Source organism: Simochromis diagramma, unplaced genomic scaffold (genome assembly GCF_900408965.1).
Source record: "Simochromis diagramma unplaced genomic scaffold, fSimDia1.1 OVJJ01000602.1, whole genome shotgun sequence".
NCBI lineage: Eukaryota > Metazoa > Chordata > Actinopteri > Cichliformes > Cichlidae > Simochromis > Simochromis diagramma.
The window spans coordinates 6,845,177-6,872,358 of NW_024387040.1; the positions used below are offsets into that span (position 1 = coordinate 6,845,177).

The window sequence follows — 27,182 nt, forward strand, 5'->3', positions numbered from 1 at the left end:
GCAAGCCGATATTCAATATTCACAAATTTCTTATTTTTTAAAAAAGAAAGAAAGAAAGACCTTTCTACATTTTAGAAGCCAACTGTGTTACAATTATAGAAAAACCAAAGGTCGTCTTTAATGACATCTGATTTAAAACGTAATAATAATAATCTCGGTCTTAACTCGGCCTGCATGAGAGCAGACTATTAATTATCAGTGCTTTATCACTAAGCATGCTGACTCACTGTCACTTCATTATGGCTTATTGAGTTGGATGTGAAGGCTTGTTACATTTTGTGTTTTCTTTTGATTTCACTTGAACTGAATGAAGTACATGTTCCCTAAAACTGTATTCCAGTCCATATTAAACCCTTTCCTCCACTGGTTGCAGCATTTTTTAGCAATATTCTTTGCAGGTTGTTAAAAGTGGGTGGATTGATTCCAATAGCAAAAGTCTCGAAAACAATGATAGTATCAGATACTAGTGCGATATGACTTTGTTTCTATCTATCACTGTGTTAAATACTTTTTTGGAAATAAAACGTATATCCAAGAAATCCACTATGAAAAAGGTTTTTTTTTTGTTATCACTGTTTACTTCATCTATAGGTTATAGAACATTTAAACAACAGAAGCTGACATAAGGTGCTTTAAACACAGACACGTTTACATTTCAGCATAATTATAAAGAGATTTCACTGAATCAGGATACCAGATGTATTTCCTAACAGTCTGTCACGGATTATGTGAGCACATATGCCGCCATATCCATATCCATGTGCACTGAATGTCACCCATGCATGTCCCAACACTGCATTTCCATCAGGACTTTCACATTACTGCAGGAAGTGACCTGAGCAGGAGCCACAGCCATTGCTGATTTCTGTTTATCTCCCAGTCTTTACCGCTTGTGTAGTTCATGCTTCAGAGTCAGCACATGTGCATGCACTGTCACAGTGAACGCTCACACGCTGTGAATTTACACAGTGTACTGTACACGGCAAAGATGCACTGTTACGTAATCACGGAGAAGAGGCTTTGCGCCTGCGAAACGATCAAGCAGGTGGAGGAGGAAACATGCGCAGTGCAAACCTCGCCAGCAGCATCAGGACCACTGCGATGCAAGTGAGAAGATGGTGCTTGTAAACACGCCGCGAGAAATGACCGCGTTGTTTCGTCTACTTGCCGTCGCCGTGAACACTTTTTAACCCCACGTCTGAGATCGATGGTGCGAAAAGGGCTACAATAGGCGATATTTTAACCCCGAAAAAAGGGAAAAAGCGAACGCACCGGAGCTGGGACGGTAATGCCAGCGATTACTGGCACTGGTTTAAGTCGGCCGCTTTAAACCTCTGCTGCGCAACTACAGAAGCATTCTTCGCATGTCATCGCATATGACGGGATTTCTCGTGTAATGGTCGTCGGTTTCTAGTGGGATGCACATCAGCGTCTTGCCGTACTCGCTCTCCGTCGTAATGGCAGCTCTGTACCATGGCACGGACGCTTCCTCTCCGGACAAATTCCTGGCCTTGAAAGACGTGAGAGAAGTGAAAGAGGAGACGACTCTGGACGAGAAACTCTTCCTCCTGGCATGCGAGAAAGGTTTGGCTCTTGTTTCGTCTAATTTAATATCTGGGCTGTTGTTCCCTGTTTGCAATGCAATGGGATGTCCGTGCAACACGTGACTACGAGCTGAAGGAAGCTCGTTATTGTGATCATTAGGGATGCTGAAGCTACATGTCTCATGTAGGAGGTAGAGCGCACACGCAGTGACAGCATGGCAGATGTCATACAGGCTCATTTAGCAGCTGGCAAACTACTCAATCATTACAGATCCCCCCCACTCCAGTGTATACCACTCACAGCTGCCCACACTTTGGATACTGTGGTAATTTGCCCAAGGGGCAGTTAATAGTTAAATGTCTGCTCCACTTTAAGTTTCTCTCCCTGGTCTCCTGACTTTTCACAAACCCCAACATGGAAAGTTAATGCAAACAAGCTAAATGCCAGCAAGGCAAGACGTAGACAGTGTAAGTGTAAAATAACAAAGAGGCATGGGTTTTCTCAACTAGTCCCCGTGGCGTGAGAATATTTCATTGATAAGTTAAGAACATTGTACAGGCAGAGGTGTGCTAAGCCAATAACTGCCACTGTGACCATATAAAGTCTCCCTAAACGTGGCCCAGCAACAGAAATTGTCCTTTGAGGGAGATGTTATTGTTACACAAGATTAAGGGTTGCCGCTGGATCTGAGCCTGTTCTCTGAAAGAGCTCGCCTGATAACCGGCGCTGTGTGTTTGTGTCGTTTTGGCACTGCGCTCACACTAATGTTTCGCTTCTTCAAAGGATCCGCCTTTGTGAGAACTTGCCAAGGTGGATCACATTCATGATGTGCTGCTTTGTCCTTGACTTGCTTCTCAGGTGACTACTACATGGTGAAGAAACTGCTGGAGGAGAACAGACACGGCGAGCTCAACATCAACAGTGTGGACGTGCTGGGCCGAGATGCAGTGACCATCGCCATCGAGAACGAGAATCTAGACATCCTTCAGCTGCTCTTGGAGTATGGCTGCCAGGTAACAAGCAAACACAGACTAGGGGTAAAATAATATACACAAGACATCATTTACATCACTAAAATTGTGCATTTCTTTCTGTGTAGGCAACAGACGCTTTGCTGGTGGCCATAGACTCAGAGGTGGTAGGAGCCGTGGACATTCTCCTTAACCACAGGCCAAGGAGATCTTCTAAGCCCTCTATTGCTGTAAGTCTGCTGAAAAGAAACACCATTAAGGCAAAAACTTGCTTATCAATTTCTATAATTCACTTACAGTATTTTTTTTTTTTTAATCCATGCTCTTGTCAGAAACTGATGCAGCGCATCCAGAATCCAGAGTATTCCACCACCATGGATGTGGCTCCAGTCATCCTGGCAGCCCACAGGAACAACTACGAGATCCTGACCATGCTGCTCAAGCAGGACATCTCTCTCCCCCGGCCTCACGCTGTTGGCTGTGAGTGCACGCTCTGCAACGTTAAAAACAAGAAGGACAGCTTACGCCACTCCAGGTACAGTTAACTAGAGCTCACAAAATACTTAAGTGGCACTGACTTTGTGCAGACGAGTGCATTAAGAGTACCAGAGGACTATTTCTTTGCTCAATTACTTTAAATTGGAATAGTCAATACCACTTCTGTTTTGTAGGTGATGTTTTGATTGTTTTGACCCAACAAATCAACCCAGTTTTGCTCCAAGTAAAGTGGCTCTTGTGAAACATTGCAGCCTCTTGTTTCGATGGCAGCATTAGGTTGAAAATCCTGTCTGCTGCTCCTAGAAGTCGATGATTTAATCAACACACTGGGTTTTAGGAATTCTTTAGCCGTTTTTTACAGTCCAATGAATGCCCAAAGTATCTTCCTTGTCCCCGAGAGGACTCCTGATTTTCTCTGTTATTGTCAAGCTCGACTGATCTAGCTGTAGAGAGTCGGTATTGGTATTTTACTGAAATACAAAATCAATACAAACTCTAATTTAAGGGAAAACAGCAAAACAGCAGCAGTTCCTCTGGGAAGAAGGAGTTCTTGGTTTCTGATACCTTCTCGGACTTGCAGATGAGATTTTGCTGATCTCTTCCGCAGGGGCCTTTTTTTTCCTCTGTGCAGAGCAGTGTGGCCTCCCACACAGTACACTAAATGAATCACTCTGCAGTTTGGCTGCCAAACAACATAGAGGTGAAAGAAGGTATAAATGAAACAGATAGAGGACTGAATGTTTCTCCTTATTTCTTCTCCCGTCTGCACAAGTCTGTCATGTTTCCACCTATCCCCTTTGGGGGGGTTTTAACCGCCTCGTTTCTGTTGATGGTGGTGGGTTAGGTTCCGTCTCGACATCTACCGCTGCCTAGCCAGCCCCTCTCTCATCATGCTGACAGAGGAAGATCCCATACTCAGGGCCTTTGAGCTGAGCGCAGACCTAAAGGAGCTCAGTCTCGTTGAAGTGGAGTTCAGGTAGAGTCAACATGCTGCACATGCATCAGAGCGTTAATCCAATTTCTTTAAACAGATGTAAATACATATAGCGATGCTGTAAATCCTTTCTTTTATAGCCTGAGATTGATAAGAATCTTAACCTTTTAATATCCTCTTATTTGATCTAATTTATTTGCTCTAGAACTGACTATGAGGAACTGGCAAAGCAGTGCAAGATGTTTGCCAAAGACCTGCTGGCTCAGGCTCGAAACTCTCGAGAGCTAGAAGTGATTCTCAACCACACATCCACCGAGGATCATGTTGACAAGAGAGGCTTACTGGAGGAGCGCATGAATCTCAGTCGACTTAAACTGGCCATCAAGTACAACCAAAAAGAGGTTTGCATACATCACTGGGCAGGTAGTAACATACTGTTTACTGCTGAAGACACTCATAAGGTTTCTACAGAGGGCAAAAGGGCAGTGTGACTAATAACAAATGAGTCCACCTCCTATTTATTGTTAGAATGGCTGCCCTGATTTGTGACAGATGATAGCAGCAAGAGCGTGAGGGAAGGTTTACAAGTTGGTGGTGAAACCTGCTATGTTGTGTGGTTTGTAGACGGTGGCACTGCCTAAAAAAACAGGAAGCCAAGCTGAAGATGCTCATTTAGAGTGATGAGGAGAGGGAGGATTAGAAATGAGTCCATCAGAGGGACAGCTCGGCTTAAGTTGTTGGAGACAAAGTTAGAGAGAAAAGGCTGAGATGGTTTGAGCATGTGTGGAGGTGGCATAGTGGATATATTGGAAAAAAGTTGACGGTAAAACTGTCAGATAGGAAGAGAAGAAGAAGACCACAGAGAAGAAGAAGAATGTGCAGAGAGCTGATGTGACAGAAGAGGATGCTAGGGATAGAGTAAGAGGGAGGCAGATAATCTCCTGTGACGATCCCTAACGAGTATCAGAAATTTAAAAAAGAAATGTTTATTGGTTCTGTTGCCTAAAGTTAGAAGAGGAGATTGATGCTGCTGTCGTGTTTGTGCGATAAATCTTAAATTGCAGTCTGCAACTGATTAGTAGAGCTTACATTATAAACAGGGGGGAGCAGGTTGGGTGTTGGAGCTATCCACAGCTCATCACACAGCTATTTATTCTTGATCCAGTCTTTGTGCTAATCTTCTGGCTGTAGCTTCATATTTATTCCAGTGAAATGATCATCAAAGCAAACCCATGCCCAGAAACCTAAGAATTGTTCTCACGAAATCTTGAACTCTTTCTTCACTTTGCTGATTTTTCGTAAAGTTTTTCTTTTTTCGTATTAAACATCTGTCCACCGATGCTTTAACTGCCGTTCTCTCTTGATGTCTCTTTTACAGTTTGTGGCTCAGTCCAACTGTCAGCAGTTCCTCAACACTGTCTGGTTTGGAGAGATGGCCAGCTACCGACGCAAGCACACCTGTCTAAAAATGGCCACAGTTCTGAGCGTGGCCATGCTTTGGCCTCTCCTTTCTGTCTGCTACCTTCTGGTGCCACGCTCCCGTGTTGGCCAAATAATCCATACCCCTTTCGTTAAGTTCATCATCCACAGCGCCTCCTACTTCACCTTCCTGCTGCTGCTTAACCTGTACTCTCTGGTCTACAACGAGAACAAGAAGAACACGATGGGCCCCGCGCTTGAGATGATTGATTACCTGCTCATCCTCTGGATCATAGGTCAGACTTTTACCCCGTAAATAACGCATAATGCTGTTTCCAGAGGCGTGTCATGCATTATATGTAGTTATTGTGCTTTATATATTTCAGCGCTTCGATAATTTAATACTTATCTATCTCCTAATGCACTTTAAGGAACTAGAACTAGAGTCAAAACCCAGTCCCACAAACTAAAGGTTAATACGGTAACATGGCATGGTGGAGTGAAAATGAGCGCTTCCTGTTATGATCTGGCTAAAGTCCAGTATCCCGTGTCCATAATCACATCAGGCATTACATGACAAACGGCTGTTTCTACACCAAATGACAGAAAGCCCAGCTTGACCGGATTAAATCCGTCAGCCCTGCTTCTAATTGAGCACAATAGAAAAGAAACTGCAGCTTCTTCTTTCCCCCCTGTGGCCCTTCTGAGTGCTGGTATCAATGAACTCAACACACAGCCGTGGAAACATATTCACACATACACCAGCTATCTTTTCAGAAAAAGGGCGGATAGTGACAGCTGGAAATTGACTCTGCCTCTTTACCTTACCCTTCTGCCAAGAAACCATTAACACGGCTGTTTAGTGTCTTTAATGGCTCTGCTTCCGCAGTAGGCATGTTTGTCTCTTTGTTGCAAAAAATCCGAGCCTTCCACCAGAGACAAAGCATCATGACCACAGCATCTAGGTTTCAGCTCTTTCTTTAATAAATCTTCCCAGTAACTTCATGTGACGGGATGTGAAAGGATTTAGAAGCAATTGACATCTATTATTCAATGATATAAAGTGTTGTGCTGTGCTGTGGGGTAATTGTCAGTTTAGTTTGTACACTGCAGGATTGACATCAGTTTTTCAGTCATTAGATAAGAAGCGTAATAGGGTTTTCCATGGGCTACAATAGCCCACTAGAGGGAGAACATTTCCTTAAGCATTGCAAAAGAGCAGCATCAAAGATAAACTTTGCATTTTTTTTCTAAAGGTTGCGTCATTTTGAAAACAGCCTAAACTCCAAGGCGAGAGGCAATGGTGTACAGTATCCCTGCAGCGTCAACACGTCACCCAAGATGAGTTAAATGAGAGGAATGAGATTACTAACGGTTACCGTTCTCAGACAGCCTCCTGCCTTATGTCATCAGAATGGGAAGGGGAGTTCTTAGAGTTGCATCACTTTTTTGTTTTTTCTTTTTGCTCTCCATTGTTTGCTTTCCCTCTTCCTATCATCTTTCTCCTCTTCCCTCCATCCTGGTATTCCCCTGGGCCAGAGGCCTCACGTTAATGGGAAACTCAGATGCTATGAGACTGTGAGTGCACTAGGCTACATGTATGCATATGTGTTTGGATGTTTCTCTCGCTATCTAAGTGTGTGTGTGTGTGTGTGTGTGTGTGTGTGTGTGTGTGTGTGTGTGTGTGTGTGTGTGTGTGCGTGCGAGCCTGCAAAAAAAAAAAAAACATAATGGGATTTCTGTTGTAAACTCTTCGCTCATCTGTTTTCTTTTCAGTTAAAACAGAAGGAAACATCAGTCACGTTTTTGGCCACTGTAACAGTTTCTGAATCAAGGCATAGAAAAATCTGACTGAACATTAACTTGCACCTGGAGTAATTTTTTTTATTCCTTTTGTACATTTAGAATTGATGAAATACCATTTAAACACAAAAAGACGCTAACCCATCTTAATTAAATTCCACGCACCTCCCTAAATCCCACAGATGACACATTTTCAGCACATTAATCTCTTGATTTCTGTGTCTCACACATTCCTGTTTCCCCCGGGCTCTCTCTGTGAGATGACTGATGGCTGAGCCTTGAAGGGATTTTAAAATGTTGTGGATGACATCCTTTTTCCAGTGGTGGGTGTGTGTGTATACGTCTGTGTGTACGTGGTAATGGTGGATTCTCCCCCCCCCCCCCCCCCCATAGGAATGGTGTGGTCAGATGTGAAGCGTCTGTGGTATGAGGGGCTGGAAGACTTTCTGGAAGAGTCTAGGAACCAGCTGAGTTTTGTGATGAACTCCCTCTACTTAGCCACCTTTGCTCTGAAGATTGTTGCTCATAGCAAGGTACAAACACATAACACACACTCCTTACATTTAATGGATAGATAATTAGATTTAAGGTTTCGTGGAATAACGCTTGTGATTCATCATTGTGCATATTAACGCTACACTCCAGGGAGGTGTTTTCATGTTTTCATCTGTTGTTTCAATTAGATCTCAGATCAAGTTGAAAGCTGGGCAAAGCTATTCTAGGAATTGAGCTTTCTAATGCACCATTAAGACTGATAAAGGTGTAATGTGCCTCACCTAAGGCAGTAAACGGAGCACAGACCACACACAGCCAAACAGTTTTGAAATAGAGGTCTAACTTCTGTTTAGAGTTCTCGTTTCATGTCTTTAAGTAGTCTTCAGGAATAGTTCTCCAGGCTTCTTGAAGGACATTCAAAGCTCTTCTTTTGGGTGTTGGCTTCCTTTTGTTCTGTTCTCTGTCAAGACAATCCGACAGTGCTTCAATTATGTTGAGGTCTGATTTAAGGGAGGCCAGTTTATAATTATGTGGGTTTCCTACCCAGGTATTCGTTTACTCCCTTCTTTAAAAATGGTGTCTTGGCAGCCAACTTTTCATTGGGGCCATTTCTGATGAGATTTTGGCTAACAGTAAATGGATGAGCTGAAGGTCCAGTAGATTAAGGTCCTGTTTTAGGTCTTTTGCTGGATGTTTTCCTCTTTTTTAAGAACTGTTCATCTGCATTATATAAATACTTCTTTTCTTCTCCACTTGGCTCAAGACTTGCATAGTGCTGTCCTTTGGAAAAATAATGCCTTCTATGACATTTAAAGAGGGTGACAGTACATTCAGATATGTATCCTTCTCTGAATCTCTTTGCTTTGATCTGCAGTTTAAAGATCAGGAGCAGAACAGGAAGGACTGGGATGCCTTCCATCCCATCCTGGTGGCCGAGGGACTGTTTGCCTTTGCCAACGTTCTTAGTTACCTGCGACTTTTCTTCATGTACACCACGAGCTCCATACTGGGCCCTCTACAGGTAGGAAAACAGTTGGCATATACATTAAAGTAGCTGTGAGTGTTTTGTAGAGAGGCTTGATTCTCACTCAGTGCAAGCAGGCAACAACGAGATATGACTGCGATCCCTGAGGGTTTTAAATTATATATCTGTAAAGCCCTTTAATGAGAAAAAAATGGCCTTATAGTTATGCAATGATTATAAAACTGCTTCGCCTATTTATTTATTTATTTATTTTATCTTTGTCCCGGACGCCACACACACACACACCACCCACTCTCTTCCTCTGTTAGTGGATGTGAACACTGCAGGGCGAGCCAACTCTAAGCATCACACCAGCTGTGCTCAGCATAACCATCATCATAAGCATTAAGTATAAGCACAGTGAAGTGAGGCAGCAGATTAATGTGTTCTGCTCTGATAATGCACACATAATAAACTGAAAAAGGATTTGCAGCTTATTTACCATATACATCGCCATACTGCTATCATCTATATGAATGACTGCCTTCACATTGGACACAGTTGATTTATTTAAGTATGTGCGATCTATACGATTTTGGCTGCATGGGAATAAATGCAGAGCGGAGAAGGGAAGCTCTTATTAAATGCACTTGTGGGATGGTTTTTTTTTTCTTTTCAAATCAAAATTGGATTTATTGTCTGACATTTCTGACAAGGAACATCTCTTATAGAAAATATATCAATGGAGCACTGTGGAAAATATTCAATATCCAAGTGAAAAATATTCCCTAAGCTTCCCGAAGCCTGGAAAAGCTGCACTGGATTCTCTTGATTAGCCTGTTTTAGCTTATAATGCCAAACATTAGTTTAGAATTAGCTTGCATTTTCTTGCCATTTGCAAAAGGTTATAGATGTTATTAGCCAAGTAGTGTTACTTTTGTCTGTGAAGATTAAAAAAAATCAAAATGACTTCATTTGGTTGAATATTGGAGATTTCTTTGTAGCTTCAGAGAAGCCAAAAGTCTGCTTTGCATATTTTCTACTCAGGCGCCATAGATGTCCCTTTTTATCATATCAGATTTTATATTATTATCCAGCTGGCAGAGGGAAATCATGAAGCCTGCCATTATCTGAATTTTTGTTAGCAAACGTGAGGTTCATTTTTCCCAAAGTGTGACTTTTAAAGCGTAAAGAACTCTTGAGGTGCGCAGTGAGGTCAGTCCTTCCTGTCATTATTTCGAGGTGCTGTTTGTGGTTGACTTATAAAACAGTCAGGGTGCTCTGTAGCTTTTTAATGAGCATTTTTCAGCTACGCTCTTCCTGCTTCACTCTCGTTTTTCTTCTTCTCGCCCTTCTTCTTCACTCTGTGACATAACTGTCTGGCTTGACAGGATGGAAAATCAGCTTTGAAAATACACTTGGTTTGGTTTGGTTGGCGTGTTCGCAGCCGTACTCGCACTCACGTGGCAGACACACCTCTCCTCTAATGCACACGCACCCACACATTTCCACACTCCTGTGATATCTGGCATGCTAGGATTCAGTCCAGTCGTACTCAGGCATGGACACACACACAGACAGTGAGTCAATACTATGTGGGTTGGAATAATGAACGTTTCTCTCATTCTGTCCGCCCTGAAGAGGCCAGCTCATATTTCCGGTGGGTATTGCCCCCAACTGAGTTTGGAAAGAGTGACTGAAAGTGGGAGTATGCATCTGTGGTGTGGGTTTATCACGGCCCAGACTTAACCTCACTGACATCATTAATGTGCCATAGGCTAACTGAGAGTCAACTGGGCTATTTGAGTGTGTGTAAGAGAAATAGAAATAAGTCATGCTAAATGTATACGGATTAACTTTAGATGTTGTAAGCAAGGATTAAATTGAACTGAGTCTGTCTCCTAAACGTACAGCTTGTGAAATACTTTCAGATTCTGTTTCCATTAAGGAAACCTAAGGCTTGATCAGCTCCAGGTGTGTGTGATGATCTTCAGGTGTGGCCAGCCACCTGACAGGGCCACACCCACCAGGCCTGACTGAACCCCAGAACTCAGCCACACACACACACACACACACACACACCTATCACACAAGCACAGAAAAAACTAGGGGTGGGGGAAAAAATCGATACTGTGTAGTATCGTGATATTTTGTTTGCTAATAATGTATCGATACAGGGACAGCAGAAATCGATATTTTGTTACAAAAAAAGTTTTTGTGCTCTGACTTCAGAGCATGTTGATCAGCTCCTTTTTCTGAGCAAGAATCCTGACATTCCTTCACTGTCCAAATGTGTTTAACTTTTTTTTGGCAGCAATAAACATGACAGTTTACTTATTTTAATTTAAGACATGTTTTATTTTAATTAAGTTTAAAACTTTTTTATTTAATGTAAAATTATATTTTGTTTTAATTTACTTTCAAATTCTTCAGTTGCTGAATGGGCTGCATAGTTTTCTTAAATTGCATAGTTCAGAATAGCTATAATTGTACCAGATGGTTGCATTCAGTTAAGTTGGACTAGACTGTAATACAAACCGTTCAGTTTGTCAACAATAAAACTGACTGAAATGAGAGAAAGACTGAGTGCGAGACTTTGATATTAGATAAAATGAATATTGATAAAGTTTACCTTTATGTACAGAATCTGAATATCGCAGATATTTTTTTAAAAAAAAATCGCAATAATATCGTATCGTGCATTAAGTATTGTGATAATATCGTATCGTGGGATGTATGGTGATTCCCACCTCTAGAAAAAACACACGGACAGCAGCACAGTGCAGCACACATATCTACAAGATATATAAAAGTCCATAACTGCTCATGGACCCTGGGTCACTCATAACACTATATTTAACATTAACAGTTTTCTGGGCCCAAAACAGCTGAGCTGCTGCACAGATTTCACAGTTTCTGCAGTGAAATCAACAGGAACAAATCTCAGGATGAATCCAGCAACAGCAAAGCTGTAGCTTCCTTTTTATTTACTTTACTACATTTGGTTTAGCTGCAAAGCTGTTTTTGTTGCGGGAATGTCAGTGTTTACTGAAACTAGACTGCTATTAAACTAGAATGGTATATGGCTGTTTCAATTGGCTACTCAGTAGAGACCCACCAACATAGTCTTCTGCCCGCTGTAAAGTAGGTGAATCCTGACCTGACTAAATGAGGCCTCATACACTTCCATGTCGTGGACATCTCCAGACTGTGTGGAGTTGGCATTTTCTCCCTGTGCCCACTCTGGCTTCCTGCCACACTCCAAAAATACATTTGTTAGGTGGAATGGAAATTGTTAATTGATTGTATGTGTTAATGTGGGCTTTCAGTGGCTGCCTGTTTCTCTGTATCAGCCCTCTGATGTGCTGTGACCTGCTCAGAGGGTACCCTGCCTTTTCCCCTGTGACAGCTAGAATAGGCTCCAGCCTCAGGAACCCAAAATTGAACAAGCAGTTGAGAAAATGGATGGATAAATAGATGCATTTAATTTTCAGTCTCTAAATTAAATAACATAAAATTTCCTCTCATTATCTAACAGTGCTGCATTGAGTATCTTTGGTTAGATTTATTTGAGGTATGCATTAGACCTCCTCCAGTCACGGTGAGGATGTAATAACCTGCTATATTTCTGTTCTGTTTGTACAGTAACCAGTTTAGGATATCTGTCAGGCAGGGAGCACCCACATCTCCTAAATCAGATGTGTACAAAGTGGCAGATGAATACACTGGGGGAATAAATCACCCGAACAGACCAAACTTTCTCAAATAGACTCCCTGGGTTCCAGCACAAACTCTGTACTCACCATTCATCAAACATCATGATTCGTCATGCAGCCAGAATGGTTTTCTCTTACACTGGACACTTTATATGTGTTTGTGTTTTGCAAGGGTAGGAGTGTGTTCTGACCTTGTTTGACCATCTCGAGGTCCTTTTAAACAGATATGCCGCACAAGCCTGTAAATAGTGGGTTTCCAATGCTTTAAGAAGATTTCTGTGTTCTCGTCCTCTCTCTGGCTTCCTCCGTGTTTGTCTCTGTGTTTCTTCAGGTAGGTTGAGAGAACTCTAGCAGCCAGAATAAGTAGGTTTTCTTCCTCTTCCCTGAGGAACCACTACTAAATCTGAACATGGGTGAAAAAACACGCTATGAGTGGTCAGAGAGTGGTGAAGCAGTGCGAGCATGCGTCTTTCTAAAGTCTGAATGGCTTTGAAAAGAAGTACTAGAGTAAAAATTCAGTATACAAAGTAGAAACAAATTCTGCTGGACTGTAGTTGAATTTAAATGTACTACAGTGTTACTTTTACATAATTTACACTTTCTGTGACACTTTAAAAATCAGAGAGTTGCACTCTAATATACTATAATTGTAAGTGTGTCTAATTAATGTCTAGTTGGACTTTTAATATATCACAGTCCAGTTGCACAAAAAGTTATTTGATTAGAGAACATAGAAAATCTAGTTTATCAAATCTTCTAAGTCTCTAGCATTACCCAGACTTTCAATAAACTTGATTGATTGGTGTTTTAAAGGGAGATCTAGTTAGCACAGAGAATGTGATACTGCAATATCTTGGTTGTTTTCATTTCAGGCCAGTGTTGTTCAGATCAGACATTAAGCAGAGTCAAGTTTAATCCAATCCAGCTGCTTAAAGGCTGATGAAGATTATTGAGATTTCTTTGAGAAAGCTGTTAGAGCAAGCAGCACAAGATTAACGGGAAAATGTTAATCTCTCGCTAGATCTCCATGGGACAAATGCTGCAGGAGTTTGGAAAGTTTTTGGGCCTCTTCCTGCTTGTGTTATTCTCCTTCACCATTGGACTCACCCAGCTCTATGGAAAGGACCAGAAAGATAAGGAAAACAATCCACCCAAGGACTGCGGGGGCATCTTCTGCGAGCAGCAGAGCAACGACGCATTCCACACGTATGGGCAAACCTCATTCTGTCATTTTGGACAGCGATGGCGTCAATGACTGTTTAGTGTGTATGTTGAGGGATGTTGGAGGTTATATAAAACCTTTATATATGTTTATATGCATACATGATCTTTATATACTGTAAAATTAGATCATAACATTGAAGGAGACAGCAAAGTGTGGGAGCACTTTGACAGTTATGCAGCACAGACTTTATTCAGTACTGTGAAGTCTAAGCACAAGGGTGCCTTCTTCAGAGCTAAAAAAAAATAGATAAGTCAACATAGTTTAAAAAGCTTATGAGGCACTGCCACTGCATATGAAAGGACTGTTATAAAAATAGACACTGTGTAGCTCATACATTCTTCAATTCATGTACATGGAAAACACTCATTTAGACAGAATTTGGACAGAAACTAAACAGTGATTTTTAACATAAGCAGGGACAAATGTTAATAGTACAAATAGTGTGTTTAAATAAACACAGGAAATACACAGAAATCTATACAATACATAGAGTAAAACTTGTAAATGTTACAATTCAAGTCAGATTTTTAGGAGAAAATTGCAGCACAAGCTGTGAAGATGAGACAAGACATCAGAAGCATCACAAGAAAACTCTCCCTCGCCTTCCATCTTCATGTAAAAGTATAAAAACAAAAATAACTGATAGGTTACGTGACGCATAATCCTTTTTTTTTTTATTTGAAAGTAGTCTTTTATGTAATTGTGCACATTACACCTTTTTTACAGATGGGTAAGCACATCTGTGTTCCCTGGAAGCTTTGTAAATCTTATTAAGCTCTGAAGTAGTCGGTCATGTGCAGGTTGTGTAATAAAGTCTGCACAGCAGTCAGATTGCTCATGTCTCTCTCTGCTTGCTTTTCTCTTTTGACATTTTGTGCATCGGAGCACACCTCAGTTTAGAGCGGCTTAACAACAAATCATTTAAATCCTACATTCAGTTAAAAAATTTAAAACAAAGGAGAAATTGTTTTGCATTTGAAGTGACACATTTCAGAAAATTTGGCACATGATCCTGCTTAAATCACATGTTAACAACCCCTAAACTGACTAATTGTTGCACTTTAGAATTGTGTTTGTTTTTTAATGCCTGCAGGCCCAAAGATAATGACCACTGAATATTGGTTTTCAGACATTTTCATTGTGTGCAGAGATTTCTCCAGATTCTCTTAATCTTCTAATAAAGTGATATATGTAGGTACTTGAATCTGCATGCCCCCTAGCATTTTTACAATAAGAAATGCTATTCTTAAAATATTTCCCCACATAGTGCTTCAAAGAGTCCTGAACCCTTCCTCGTTTTTATGAAAGACTTTCTAGGGAGCTCTTTTTATGTAAATGTAGGTTTGTATTTATTTCTCATCTTTTTTTGGAGACAGGGTTGTATGTTTAAATCTGACCTGCACACGTACTAGCTTCGTCTCTTTTGCAGATTTATGGGGACCTGCTATGCACTGTTCTGGTACATCTTCTCCCTGGCACACGTTGCACTCTTCGTCACCCGCATCAGCTACACAGAGGAGCTGCGCTCTTTTGTCGGCGCCATGATCATAGGCACCTACAACATCGTGGTGGTTATTGTGCTGACCAAGCTGCTGGTGGCCATGCTCCATAAAAGCTTCAGGCAAATTGCTGTAAGTGTAAATAAGTTTTGGCGCTGATGGTCTCACTGCTGCCACGGGCAGTTTGAATTTGTCCTGGCATTGAAATCTCCGACGGTTTTCGTTTACTGTTAAGGTTTAATTTTCCTCAAAGTAGCCCTGAATTGTTGCACAGATGTTAGATACTTTCTTTCCTTGGAACTGCTCTTTGCGGCCTGCTTGATTTCGATTGCGCTAAGTGCAACTTATCTTTCACAAAAATCTGTTCCCCTAAGTTTCCACATGTGGTGGTTTTGCATTTTCAACATTCCTCCTGTAAAACTGTGTGTGAAAGCTTAAATGCATGAAAGTTTTCCAACATTCCTTCGTTCTTAAGTGTTCTTATTGGCTTTTGGACTCCTGTAGAATCACGAGGATAAAGAGTGGAAGTTTGCCCGGGCCAAATTGTGGCTCAGCTACTTTGATGACAAGTGCACGCTGCCTCCACCCTTAAACATCCTCCCTTCTCCAAAGACTGTCTGCTACTTGGTGACCAGCCTGAGCAAGTGGATCTGTTCACACACCTCGAAGGGCAAAGTGAAGAGACAGAACAGTCTGAAGGTGAGAGATAAACAATATTGTAAAAGTTTGATTCAAACCCATCTTCTAATCTTCAACAAATGACCCTCTGTGTTAATGCTGTCCTTACAGGAGTGGAAGAACCTGAAGCAGAAGCGGGATGAGAACTACCAGAAGATCATGTGCTGTCTAGTTCACCGCTACCTGACCTCCACCCGGCAGAAGATGCAAAGCACAGACCAGGCTACGGTGGAAAATCTGAACGACCTTCGCCAAGACCTGTCAAAGTTTCGCAATGAGATGAGGGACCTGTTGGGTTTCCGGACCTCCAAATATGCCATGTTCTACCCAAGGAGCTAAAAAAAGACTTGTTATTCTTTCCCCTCCTGTCCTCTTGACAAAATCTTTGCTTCTTGTTTATCTGGGCTGCTGTGTGACCCGAGCATGTGCAAAAAAGAAAAAAAATAGAAAGAAAAAAAATACTCTGCTCTTTTGAGTCACAGAGGCTATTAAACCTCACTTTAAGCCTGGAACTTAACTAGACAAATATGTATCCTCCACCAAAGCCTCCAGACTCAGGCCTCCTATCTATTACTCAGCTATGTAACCTTTTTTGTAAATAAAAAAAGCCATTGTTTTCAATAGATAAATAAAGATTTAAGAAAAAAACACACACTGGATATTTCATGGCTTTTTTCGTTTTGGCTACAACAGGTCAGAAAGCAAGAAAACTATTCAGCCAATCCCTGAGCTGTCCGCTCCACATGATCCATACAAACACCTCATCCATTCTCATGCTTAGCAGAGTATGTTTGCCTCGACCACTCTAAACAGACCAGATATTATGTGGCATTCTCCCAGGTGAAAAGTCTTACACAAAAAGAGGAACAATCTAAAGTGGTGAAAGCGTTTTATTTGGACAGATGACAAAAATAAAATATAAATAATATTATTAAAGTTTTTTCCATAAGAAAATAGTTTTCATTTCATACCTTTGCTTCTAAAAAAAGACACTAAGAAAATATCATAATGACGATGATGCTCGAGAAAAAAGCTTCAGCAAATAAGCTCCTCGCTTGGTTGGCGTGAAACCAGAAGAACTGAAAGAATATTGCATGTATTAAATATTGCACATTAAATCACCACAATTAACACTTCCAAACCTGCCCATTAAAACCGAACTTGGGAATTTAATGGCAGGTGCTAAACCATCATTAAAGCTACGACAAATAGCTGCAACAAATCCCCCCTGTGGATATTAAGCTTGTTAAATTAATGACTGGTCCGCCAAACTGACATCTTTATTTAATGCATCAGCCCCATCCTTTATTCACATTGTATTCAAGAGCCTCAAAGGGTAAAACTGAAAGGCAGAATATGGAATACTCTGAGGAAAACTGCCACTGTGGAATGCCAGAACAGATGTGCACACAGAATTTTTAAAATATGAATAATGTTTATCTTATGAAACATTATAATAAATTGGTGTTCTGCCTATTTCAGACACCGGTGACTAGGGTCAGTTTAATCCTGTGCTAGAATCATGACATGAATGCGCAAAACCTCGAGTAATTGAAGACAGATGGGAATTTCTCCGTGTCTTGTTTGTTCTGTAATCATCCAATTTACAGTCATGGTAAAAAAAAAAAAGAGAGAGAGAAAGAAAGAAAAACAAACAAACAAAAAGTAAAGTACATTCACTTTGACTTCTAAGGTTTTATGTATCAGGACATGATAAAAACCACCTGCTCCTTAGCAGGGCTCAAAATCAGATTCAGATGGACTACAAAACATGACATATTACACAAAAACTAACCCTTAAATGCAGAAGCAGTATGTACGCCCTTACTGCTTACATGTGAGTTAAGATGCCAATGAGGAGAAAGCAGCTGCTAACCAATGCATTCGATGAACTGATCGTCATCGAGTGTGAGCACCTATGTGACACGCAAGTTTTGGCAGTTTTCTATTGTCTGGTGTCTTCAGCTGTGTGTTAACACAAAGCCAAAGAGGAAAGACATCAGCGATGATCTTAGAGAAGAAACTGTTGCTGAGAGCTGCTCTACGGCAAGGATGCATGTTTTTGTGTGTGTAAGTGTGTTTGTTTCCGAAGCCGTCCAGTGGGCCAGATTGGAATCTTTTCAGGCCGATTCTGGTCACTGGGCCAATTCTGGCCCGCGGGCCTTGTGTTTGACATCCCTGTACTATACAGTCTTTAAAAATATTCACAGGTGCCAATCTTCCCAGGAGTGGACATCCCAGCTAATTCACTTCAAGGTCAGGCCGCTACATCTCAGACTCTACAGGCCTCAGTAAACTGGATGGTAGCACAATTAGACAGAGACTGAACAAGTGTGGCTTATTTGGAAGGGTTGCAAGGCAAAAGCCTCCTCTCATCAAAAGTACTTGGCAGCATGGCTTAGGTTTGGAAAGCTATATCTGAACAAACCACAGGATTTCTGGAACAATGTGCTTTGGACACATGAAACCAAAGTGAGTGTTTGGTCATAATCCACAGTCTCACGTTTGTCAAAAACCACACACAACATATCAAAGCTCCTTTGTATCCCAAAATATTCTACAGTCAAATGTGAGGCCATCTCTCTGACAGCTAATGCGGGGCTGAAACTGGTCGTCCTTTTGTATAGAGAGCTCACGGTGAGCTCAGTGACTGCACAGTGTCCAGGTCCTGTGATCATCACCCCTCCACTATGGTGCGGTACTTGGCAGCCTGTATGAGGTCTTCATGCTTATATGCTGTTTGGTTTTCACTAAACTTGGCACAGGACAATGATCCCAAACATTCCAGCAAATCTACAACAGAATTGCTGAAAAAAAAAAGAATCAAGGTGATACAGTGGCCCAGTCAAAGTCCAGTGCTGGACAGGATCTTAAGAATTCATCCAGAAGGATGTGAGACTGAAAAGTCATACAACTAATTTCTAGTTATTGCTGCTAAAATAGGTTCTTAAAGCTATTGACTCTTACTAACCTACTGAAATTGGCTGTTCTACAAGTGGCTTCTACCTTTTGACTTGTTTTTTGCTAAATAAATAAATTTGATTACATTTTTTAAATGGATTTATTATCCTAACACATAAAATATAAGAAGTGACAGAGGATGTACTTTCTTTTTACCGTAACTGGACAGGAAAATGACTGAACACACAAAGTTTCCATCAACTGAATAAATCATGTAGTTTCCATGATTTGCAGCGGCAGCTCCGCAAACGCATTCAGATTTGTTTTCATATCCTTCGTTTGTGTTCTTGAGAAGGAGATTGCTTTTGTTTTTTTCATGTAATAATTTCCATCCACAGATGAGCCTTGAGCAGACCAGTTAACAGAAGATCACCAGAGCTACCGGAACTCAGCACTGCTTGTTTATCAAAACGTTGAGTCCTTTTTGGTTCTTTGTCTTAAACGCCATAACAAAGTGGTGCGGGGCGATCTTTCCACGGCCCTCCTCGTCCACCTGGCCCATGAAGATGTAGTTCAAGCCTAGTGAGGTCACACAAAAAAAACCTGAATGCAGTGGCAGAATGGCAGAGACATTCAGGGAGGCCAAAATGTGAGAATCTGCCCACAGCAGGTCTGTATACTATATGTTTATATGCATACATATAAACTTACAGTACTTAGAGTTGAATTGACTGTTTGGACAGTGAGTTCTGCCGCTCACTTAACGCCTCAACTGAGAGTGACAGCGCATCACAGGAGGCAAACTCAGAGCCATAAGTTATTCAAAACAGTCAACCAGCATCTATACAATGTCATCATATTGCAGATAATAACCTGGGGGGAAATTATATCGAGGACACTGAGAAAAATTAATTTCATCTCTACGCTGTACACTCACCTCTTCTGATAACTGGGCACTTTTTGCACAGGATAACGATCTTGGTGCTCATTGTCTTTCCTGCCTGCTGGATTGCCAGGTTGCCTTCTTTATACACGTTGATAATAGAGACGGTGGCGTGCATACTTCCACCTCTAATCACCGCTGTAATAACAGTTCCAGTTATCACTGTTGTAAACACAAAAAGCAGATGAAAAATTACTGAAACATTTCTTGGAAAAATAGTGTATATAACTCCCCAAAAAAGCCTATACAGACAGAATACATACATCCACAGATACATTTTCTTGTATAGAAAACTACAACTGCAATGGCTCCCGCAAGTGCTACAGTACCTCAGTCTTCTTCCCCTCACCCACAACCGGGGGTTTCTTCCTGTTAAAACTGAGTTTTTCTTTCCCACTGTTGCCAAAGGTTTTGCTCATATTGTTTTGCTCTGATTGTTTGGGTTCTCACTGTTTTCTCTGTACTATTGTATGGTTTACCTTGCAATGTAAAGGCAACCGTTGTTGTGATTTGATTCCTTAAAATTGAATTGAAGTGGTTTAAAAGCATCTCTTCTGCAAAAAGTGGAGTTTTACTTGGCCTCCAACCTTGTGCAGACTATAATATCCAACTTTGCTGGTCTTGCTTTGTCTTTGTCTTTAGGCACATCTCTCACTATTTTTCTTTCCAGATTCTTTGAAATTTTTAACTTCTTACCTCTGCCAACATTGTTCTGTACTCTGTGGCTCTCTTTGAAATTCTTGATGATGCTTCTCACTCCAGTTTTAGACACTTGGAAACACTGTGATAACTTTGTATATCCACCTCCTGCTTAGTGAGCCTCAACAATTCTTTTTCTCAAGTCTAAAGTGATATATTTTGTTTTTGGCATCATGCTTTCTCAAGCGATAGCTCAAACCCTTGCTGAGGTTTATCTACTCTATGTAAATTGGAAGATAACCCTCGGTTTTAACTTGATTGTACAAGTTTTGAGCATTACAAAGTAAAAGCACATCACTGCACAGCAGTGATTGTGCTATGGCTCAATAAAAAAGTCTGTTTGTATAATAATACTGACCCTAGAAATGTTTGGGTTTTGTTTTTTATGAATTAATTAAATTGTTGTGTGCAAAAAGAAACTATTTATGCTTTCTAAAGAAAACCAGAATGTTCAGAAATGCTATGTTGAACATCCCTCTGTTAATAAATTATGGCAACTGCCAGTACTAGCCCCTCATCCTCACATTCACGTTTGGTTATCATATTCATACCTGAGAGAGCTGTGAACAATATGTGCGTGCTACATCTCAACTCCGTTTCTTTGAAGTGCAGCCTGTCTTTAAAAATGTCACTGTGGATTAACAGCATAGACTCTATACATTTCCTTTCAGGCTGTGAGCGCTACACCCTTGTGACCTTTTTTTTTTAAAGCTTCCTTATCCATCTATAAGGTAAAAGCTCCCTTTAATACAACATCAAAGAATTCCAACTCTATCAAACAAGAGGAAATTGAACGTGGGACATCATTAGTGTCACACAGACAGAAAGAAATCAAGGCGATAACGTCATTATAAATCATCTGACAGTTTAACTGCTCAGAGCAGAGATACTTTGCTACTTTGTTCCAGGTTTATTTTCCTGTCTGATTCTGCTTAAACAATGAGACCAGTGTGCGGGGCGAAGTTTCAGCCATTTCCTGTTTAGACAGACCAGCTCTCCATGAGAACAAAAGAAAAACATACAGTTTTGACGTTTGTTTCCACGGCTGGTGGAGAAGTGACGTTTAGCAGTGACAGCTGAGTGATACTGGAGCCGGTGGAGTGGAGGAGGAGGCACGGCTCATTCAGCATGAACAGGATTCTTTAACCTGATGGTACCAATGCGTCTGGACTTCACATGCTGCCTGTTTCATTTCCTGACAGGGATGAAATTAGCCAGAGGACTGCCTGTTTTAGTCGTGCTATTATATCTGTTGCTACTGTTACATAAACCAGCGAGCTGTATTTGATGATTTAATGTGTAGATGCCACATAATTTGATTATTTTAAAATACCAGCAGTGATTGGACCAGCTATTTTCAGCCTTGTCATGTCTCGTCTCCGTTTCATTCAGATGCGCCGATCACATAAAAGCGACTTTTTCTGCATTCGCCACCACATCACTCATCTTTCCTTTTTTCCCCCTTTTCCTCGACACAAACTGCATGTGTCAGATTGCCGAGCCTGAATAAACGCCTTCATTTATTGCCACTTTGCCTACAGTCAGTGGCTGAGTATGAGTGTGTGTTTAGACTACAGGTCACCGTGCCCTACTGTATGCAATCATTCACTTCTTGACAGGCTATCAAGGAAGTCTTTGAGATGTGTAAGGGAAAAACAATCACAGAGCAAAGATAGCAACATAATCAGGACTATAAACTGCTACTTAAGGGGAGTTTTGGCTGTCAGCATGGGGTCTACTCATATATATCTTCAGAGAATCTGCAATTCAAGCTGTTTAGGATTAGTATTTGTGAAAGCAGATACGTTAAATGATACAAAAATGGCTGGAATGTATTAGTGACTATGGCTTAATGTGGTTTTTGATAAGTTACAGTAAGCTTTTATGTTCTCACCAAAATTGCTGGAGCAGTAATTGCTCTCAAGTGTTCCTTGTCTTTTGCATTTCTGCCGGCACAGGGCAACAGAGTACTTCAGAGCTGCACAGAGAGAAAAAGAAACACACACACACAAAAATCAGCCTCTGTAATTTTGCCTGCCAGTGATGCGGGCATGTAAGTTATGTTGCCATCTGCTTCTGCTGCAGCCTATTTACTGAGTATTCTTGGTAACACAAGTGTCTCTCTAGATGGATGGCTGTCAGTATCACAGACAATAGCTCGATTATGTGGCGAGGGAACGTCTGTTTTTGAAGTTAAAGATAGAAGAGAATCCATAAAGGAAAGAACTGAGGCTTGAAGTAAATACAATGTGACTGTGCAAATATTTTTCTTACTGTGGAGGGAAAAGTCGGGTGAGAGGGGGAGATAAGCCAACCAGAAAGCAGTGACACAGCATGACATCATAGCAGGGGGGCGCCAAAATAACCTGGCCTGAGTGACGGAAAAAAACAACAATGTGTGGGAATGCGAGTCTGACTATGAAAATGAGCTGTGATTGCAGGTGCAGACGCACGCCCACCCCTTGTGTTATGTACAGTTTACACAAGAGAAAAGTCTTATGAGCATAACACATAGTTTTAGCATATGCTGTGTTACAACATGTGCTTGGCTGCATCTGTAATTGGACTACACTTTCCAGTATGTTCTATTGACTCACTGGCTGACTGCTATAATCTATTTACGTGAGCAGAGCATTTGCTCTTATGTGAGCCACATGTGTGGGGACAGTAGCAGAATGCATGGCCACAAGCAGCACACTGTACTACTACTTAAGCACCTCGCTCTTTCCTTCTCTTGCCTACATTTGCTATTGGAAGCAGATTTTAGATCCTTCTCAAGTTGAAAGAAGGAGATAAAATCCCACATGTTATCAAAGAATCCAGCAGCACAAAGCAAATACAGTCAAATCAGCTAATGCAGATATTAGAAGTCTGTGGATGTTAGAAGTTTTTTAATGGTTTCTATTGAATATAAGCTGCTACCTACGTATTGGCCTGGTGGTGACTGGCTGTGTGGTAGTTGCAGGCAGTACTGTTGTGGTGGGGAATTTCTTTGGTCTGAATTTGTAGTGCCCAATGAAGCCGTCGGCAGTCAGGCTGAGATCTGACAGGAACTGGATTAGGAGCTGATTCCCCTCCGACAACACCGGCCTACAGAGCAGCACAGGAAAGCAGACTGAGGATGAACTGAGATGAAATCACATGATGGTTTAGTGAAAATGAACTCTACAGCATGACAGAAATCACCTACGCTGGGGGGCTGTCTCCGCAGTATTTGCCAATCCTCTTCGCATCGTTTATTTCCGGCCCGTTGAAAATGGAGACGTGGTCGTAGCGGCAGTAGTTGTCTCGTTCCACATCGAACTTCTCGAACTTCACCTCAATAATCTGCAGCAGGAGACAAGTTATAAAGTATTCCTCTTTTTTCTAGCAGAAGCTTATAACAGGCCCTAGGGTGCATCATCTGACTAAAGTGTATGCTGTCATTTTTGAAAAGATATACTCCACCTGCGACTCACTGAGATTTCTTAAAAGAACGGCTCAGGTAACTTGCAATGTTTTATTTCAATAGAGTGTTATTCCGCCACTGGCATTTACTCATCATTGATATAGAGGGAAAACATGCATGGAAAAATGACTAGATGAAAAACTTCTGTATCTTCATTTATTTACAAAACTCTGTTTATCTGCTGTGGATAGCCTCTCCAGTTTCCTCAGATTTTCTAAGCACACATCACACACCATGTCAAGATATGACAATTTTCCTCTAAAAACTCTTTGGGAATCACTCTGTTGTTACAAAAATACTATATTCTGCCTGTCAAACTGTGTTTGATATTTGAATGGTGCACAGATATTGTGGCCTAATAAAGAAACAAACAAACAAAGATATTCCCCTGAAAATGCTCAGGTACAAGGACTGGCCTGAAAATGAGTGAAAAAGCAGCCAATGTTCAAAGAAAGCCTTTGAAAACCCTCCAGAAAGCCTGAAGAAGTATTGCTAAACAGCACTTTAAAAAAATGACAAGACAGAGTGTCTCCTTGGAAGCAAAATATAGAGAAATTAGGAGTGACTCAAAACTTTTGCACAATCTCCTGGAATTTCAGTTCATTTGAGGCCAGTTATTCAGAAAGAAACATTTGCATTTACTAATTTTTTTAAGTAAAAATTTTAATGTATGACCTGGTTCTTTGGTGCTACTATATGCCAGGAGCAGGTCACTCCAGCTGGGTAGTCCTTCTCAGGCCAGTTGGGTGTTTTGAAAGTCCCAGAGGGCTTAACCAGCCTGCCTCCACAGTACTGGTCCCCTGAGGAGAAATGACTGAAGTTAGTGCTAGGATTACACAATTAATTAGCTAAATTCTGCTCCTGTTATTGCTTGAATGAAATAATGAATGTTATTTAGCAATCTTTTAAAAGCTATAATGGTGAGTCAGTAATGTGCTCGTGTTATTAACTGCGTCTAGGGGCTCTCACTGCCTTTTTGTCGTTATGAACACCATAAAAAGCAAGTCTGTCATTAGTCATCTGTGGGTTTAAAAATAACTGCCATCAGAGGAACATCAGTTCAGAAAAAACACAAACTCTCAAAGGATCGAATCGCTTAAAAACACGCGTTCCTTATGACATATGCTTTAACTGATTCTGCCTTTCCAGCATGTAAAAAAATACATTTAGCAAATTGAAGAAAACAAATCTCTACAAATGGGTGACACGTGGTGCAGCAGAGTTTTAACCATGTTTAAAGACAGGATAGCAACAGTCTCTCTGCCAGCGTGTAAGAGCCTGGCTGACTGGTTAATTGACACTGTCCACTACAGCTGTCAGCTCCTACAGTACAGAAAACCAGACATTAAACTTCTAAAAACAGTAGATGGCCCAGTGAGGAAAACGCTAAAGGCTCTAAGTGAAATTTCTGACCTTTGCCTTGCAGCACAATAGCCAAAAAACATGAGAAATTCCACATCACCGTGCGAGAAGAGTTAAAAAGCAGATTTCTTTTAATCCACATGGACTTTTAGCCCACAGACCTGCTCTTACTGAGCACTACACGAACGGATACATCCTGTTGTTTTACTGGGTGTCTGCATACAAACAAGGTAAGATTTACTTCTTAGTAACATTACAGAAGCTCCACATATTTCTGCATTACATGCTTGGATAGCAGCAAGATGTTCTGCTACCCTTGCAAACTTGGCACCTTTGACTAAGACAGCTGTGTTAAGAGGAAGCATGCCCAAGCTTCTTCTTCTCCCCATGTTTTCTTACCTCGCTCATGTGTATGGGCAGCAGAGAAAACAGCCAGGAAGCCACTCCCAGCAGTGTTGGCATCAGATACCATCTGCAGGAGCATCTTGTTGCCTGTGGAAACAAGGGCTCCTGGCTTGAACGTTCCACAGAAGCGACCCAGTCTCTGTCCATTGACATGGCCGCTGTAGACATCCACATAATCATAGCGACACAGGTTGTCGTTCTCCAGATCAATGAAGCGGAATGACAGTACCACCACCTTGCCCTCCGGGACCTGGGTGGGGAGTTGGAGAATGCTTAGTTAAATTATTATTATTATTAGATGGCATAACAAACAAATGAGCATAGACCTAAATACTGAATATTGTTACTTTAATACTCTCAAACATTTAACCTAATTGTGCATTTTAACCCAGCTTATGCCGTTTTTCCAACCTAATCATCAGCTTCACTGCAATAAAGTACAGAAACATCACAGAGCCACTCAGCAAAGATTGCCCTAAGCTAACTGCGGCTGTGGTTAACTATTTTTAGAAGGAAATTAGGAGTTTGGACTAAGACAAAGATTGTCATACTGTATTTATTTTTAATGAACAATGCTTTATCACTGTCATCATATGCTATGAATGAAAAACACAACTGGACTCACTGTGATTCTCCACACACATTTGGTATTTGGAGGGTAAACTCCTGGGTACCCCTGGCTCCCGATTACTCCAGACTCTCCTGTGATGTTTCCGCCACATGTAAAGATTGGTCTGAGGAGAAAGATATTTTCTATACATATAAATAAAATAATAACGGTGCATTACAGCAAAATTTAAAAACAAAGTTGATAATATCCATTGGATTCAGTGCATTCAGTTCCTCGCCAGTGCGCCACATGTCCCGAGGCAGCCCATACTGCACAATATTCTTCCAACTCCAGTCATCTGACGGTGATTTTCAAAAGGCTAAATGGGATCCTTACTTTTTTAATCTAATAAATCTTTCAAGAAAATTTGAGTTTGGGGTAAAAAGTAAATAAAGAAGTACCTCTGCTGGGACTGCGCACAGACTTCTGTCAAGAACAGTAGAGTCCATGCGCAAAAAATACTGCATGTTCTCCACATTGTTGGGAAAACGGAGCAGGAGCTTCGCCTGTTTTCGCCCGGTGGCGTGAATGGCATTGTGCTCAACAGGCTAAAACGGAGGGGAAAAGTACCCAGGAGCTCCTGTAAGGAGTTTCAGCAACGGAAAACTCAAGCAAGCAGATGAATATAGCGTTTGTTCTGCGTGGTAGGAGGGACGGGGCGCAGGGTGCACATTTCTTTTTTTTCTTTCTTTCTTTTTTTTTTTCCCTCAGGGGGGGTTAAAGACGCGCTGGGAGGGGAGGGAGTGGGCGCTTGCATTAGTTGGCTTGAAAACGAAAAACCTTTAAGGAGATGGCATGAATAAACTTGACTCCAGAAGTTATCTATGCATGGTTTCACATTCCGATCAACGTGTATATTTCTGAATTCAAATACCTGCATGTGCCTAAAGGTGAATGAGGCAACTTGTGTTGTGTTCTCCAATCTTATTTTTTTATTTTATATTTTATATATCTCTATAAACTGAATACAAAATACAATTACATGAAATATGGCTTGTTAGAGTTGTGTGCTGCAAAGGGGTCATCTGACGATTGAAAGAGAGCACCACCTGCTGGACAAACTATGG

General features: G+C 41.2%; 2 protein-coding genes across 2 annotated transcripts; one reads left to right on the forward strand and one right to left on the reverse strand.

Moving 5' to 3' along the window:
* The first annotated feature begins 650 nt into the window (after positions 1–650).
* trpc1 (transient receptor potential cation channel, subfamily C, member 1) lies at positions 651–16,182 on the forward strand. The gene is made up of 13 exons (XM_040044420.1): positions 651–1,584; positions 2,404–2,558; positions 2,645–2,746; positions 2,849–3,051; positions 3,859–3,990; positions 4,154–4,349; positions 5,327–5,663; positions 7,564–7,703; positions 8,540–8,686; positions 13,367–13,551; positions 15,000–15,201; positions 15,574–15,768; positions 15,859–16,182. The coding sequence occupies exons 1-13, from the start codon at positions 1,419–1,421 to the stop codon at positions 16,084–16,086; spliced, it is 2,388 nt and encodes a 795-aa protein (XP_039900354.1). The 5' UTR covers positions 651–1,418; the 3' UTR covers positions 16,087–16,182.
* On the reverse strand, positions 16,149–26,768 carry pcolce2b (procollagen C-endopeptidase enhancer 2b). The gene is made up of 9 exons (XM_040044429.1): positions 26,517–26,768; positions 26,131–26,239; positions 25,500–25,755; positions 24,414–24,538; positions 23,481–23,617; positions 23,217–23,380; positions 22,185–22,268; positions 19,586–19,753; positions 16,149–19,227 (listed from the first exon to the last, which is right to left on the reverse strand). The coding sequence occupies exons 1-9, from the start codon at positions 26,648–26,650 to the stop codon at positions 19,097–19,099; spliced, it is 1,308 nt and encodes a 435-aa protein (XP_039900363.1). The 5' UTR covers positions 26,651–26,768; the 3' UTR covers positions 16,149–19,096.
* Positions 26,769–27,182: the final 414 nt, after the last annotated feature.

Excerpts from the sequence above, each read along its gene's own strand:
- trpc1 (XM_040044420.1), top strand. The coding sequence starts at position 1,419 with ATGCACATCAGCGTCTTGCCGTACTCGCTCTCCGTCGTAATGGCAGCT. Across the intron at positions 13,552-14,999 it reads AGCAACGACGCATTCCACAC|ATTTATGGGGACCTGCTATG; the intron begins GTATGGGCAAAC and ends TCTCTTTTGCAG. Across the intron at positions 15,769-15,858 it reads AGAGACAGAACAGTCTGAAG|GAGTGGAAGAACCTGAAGCA; the intron begins GTGAGAGATAAA and ends CTGTCCTTACAG.
- pcolce2b (XM_040044429.1), bottom strand. The coding sequence starts at position 26,650 with ATGCCATTCACGCCACCGGGCGAAAACAGGCGAAGCTCCTGCTCCGTT. Across the intron at positions 25,756-26,130 it reads AATGTGTGTGGAGAATCACA|GTCCCGGAGGGCAAGGTGGT; the intron begins GTGAGTCCAGTT and ends CTCCCCACCCAG. Across the intron at positions 19,228-19,585 it reads GTGCCCAGTTATCAGAAGAG|GCTTGAACTACATCTTCATG; the intron begins GTGAGTGTACAG and ends TGACCTCACTAG.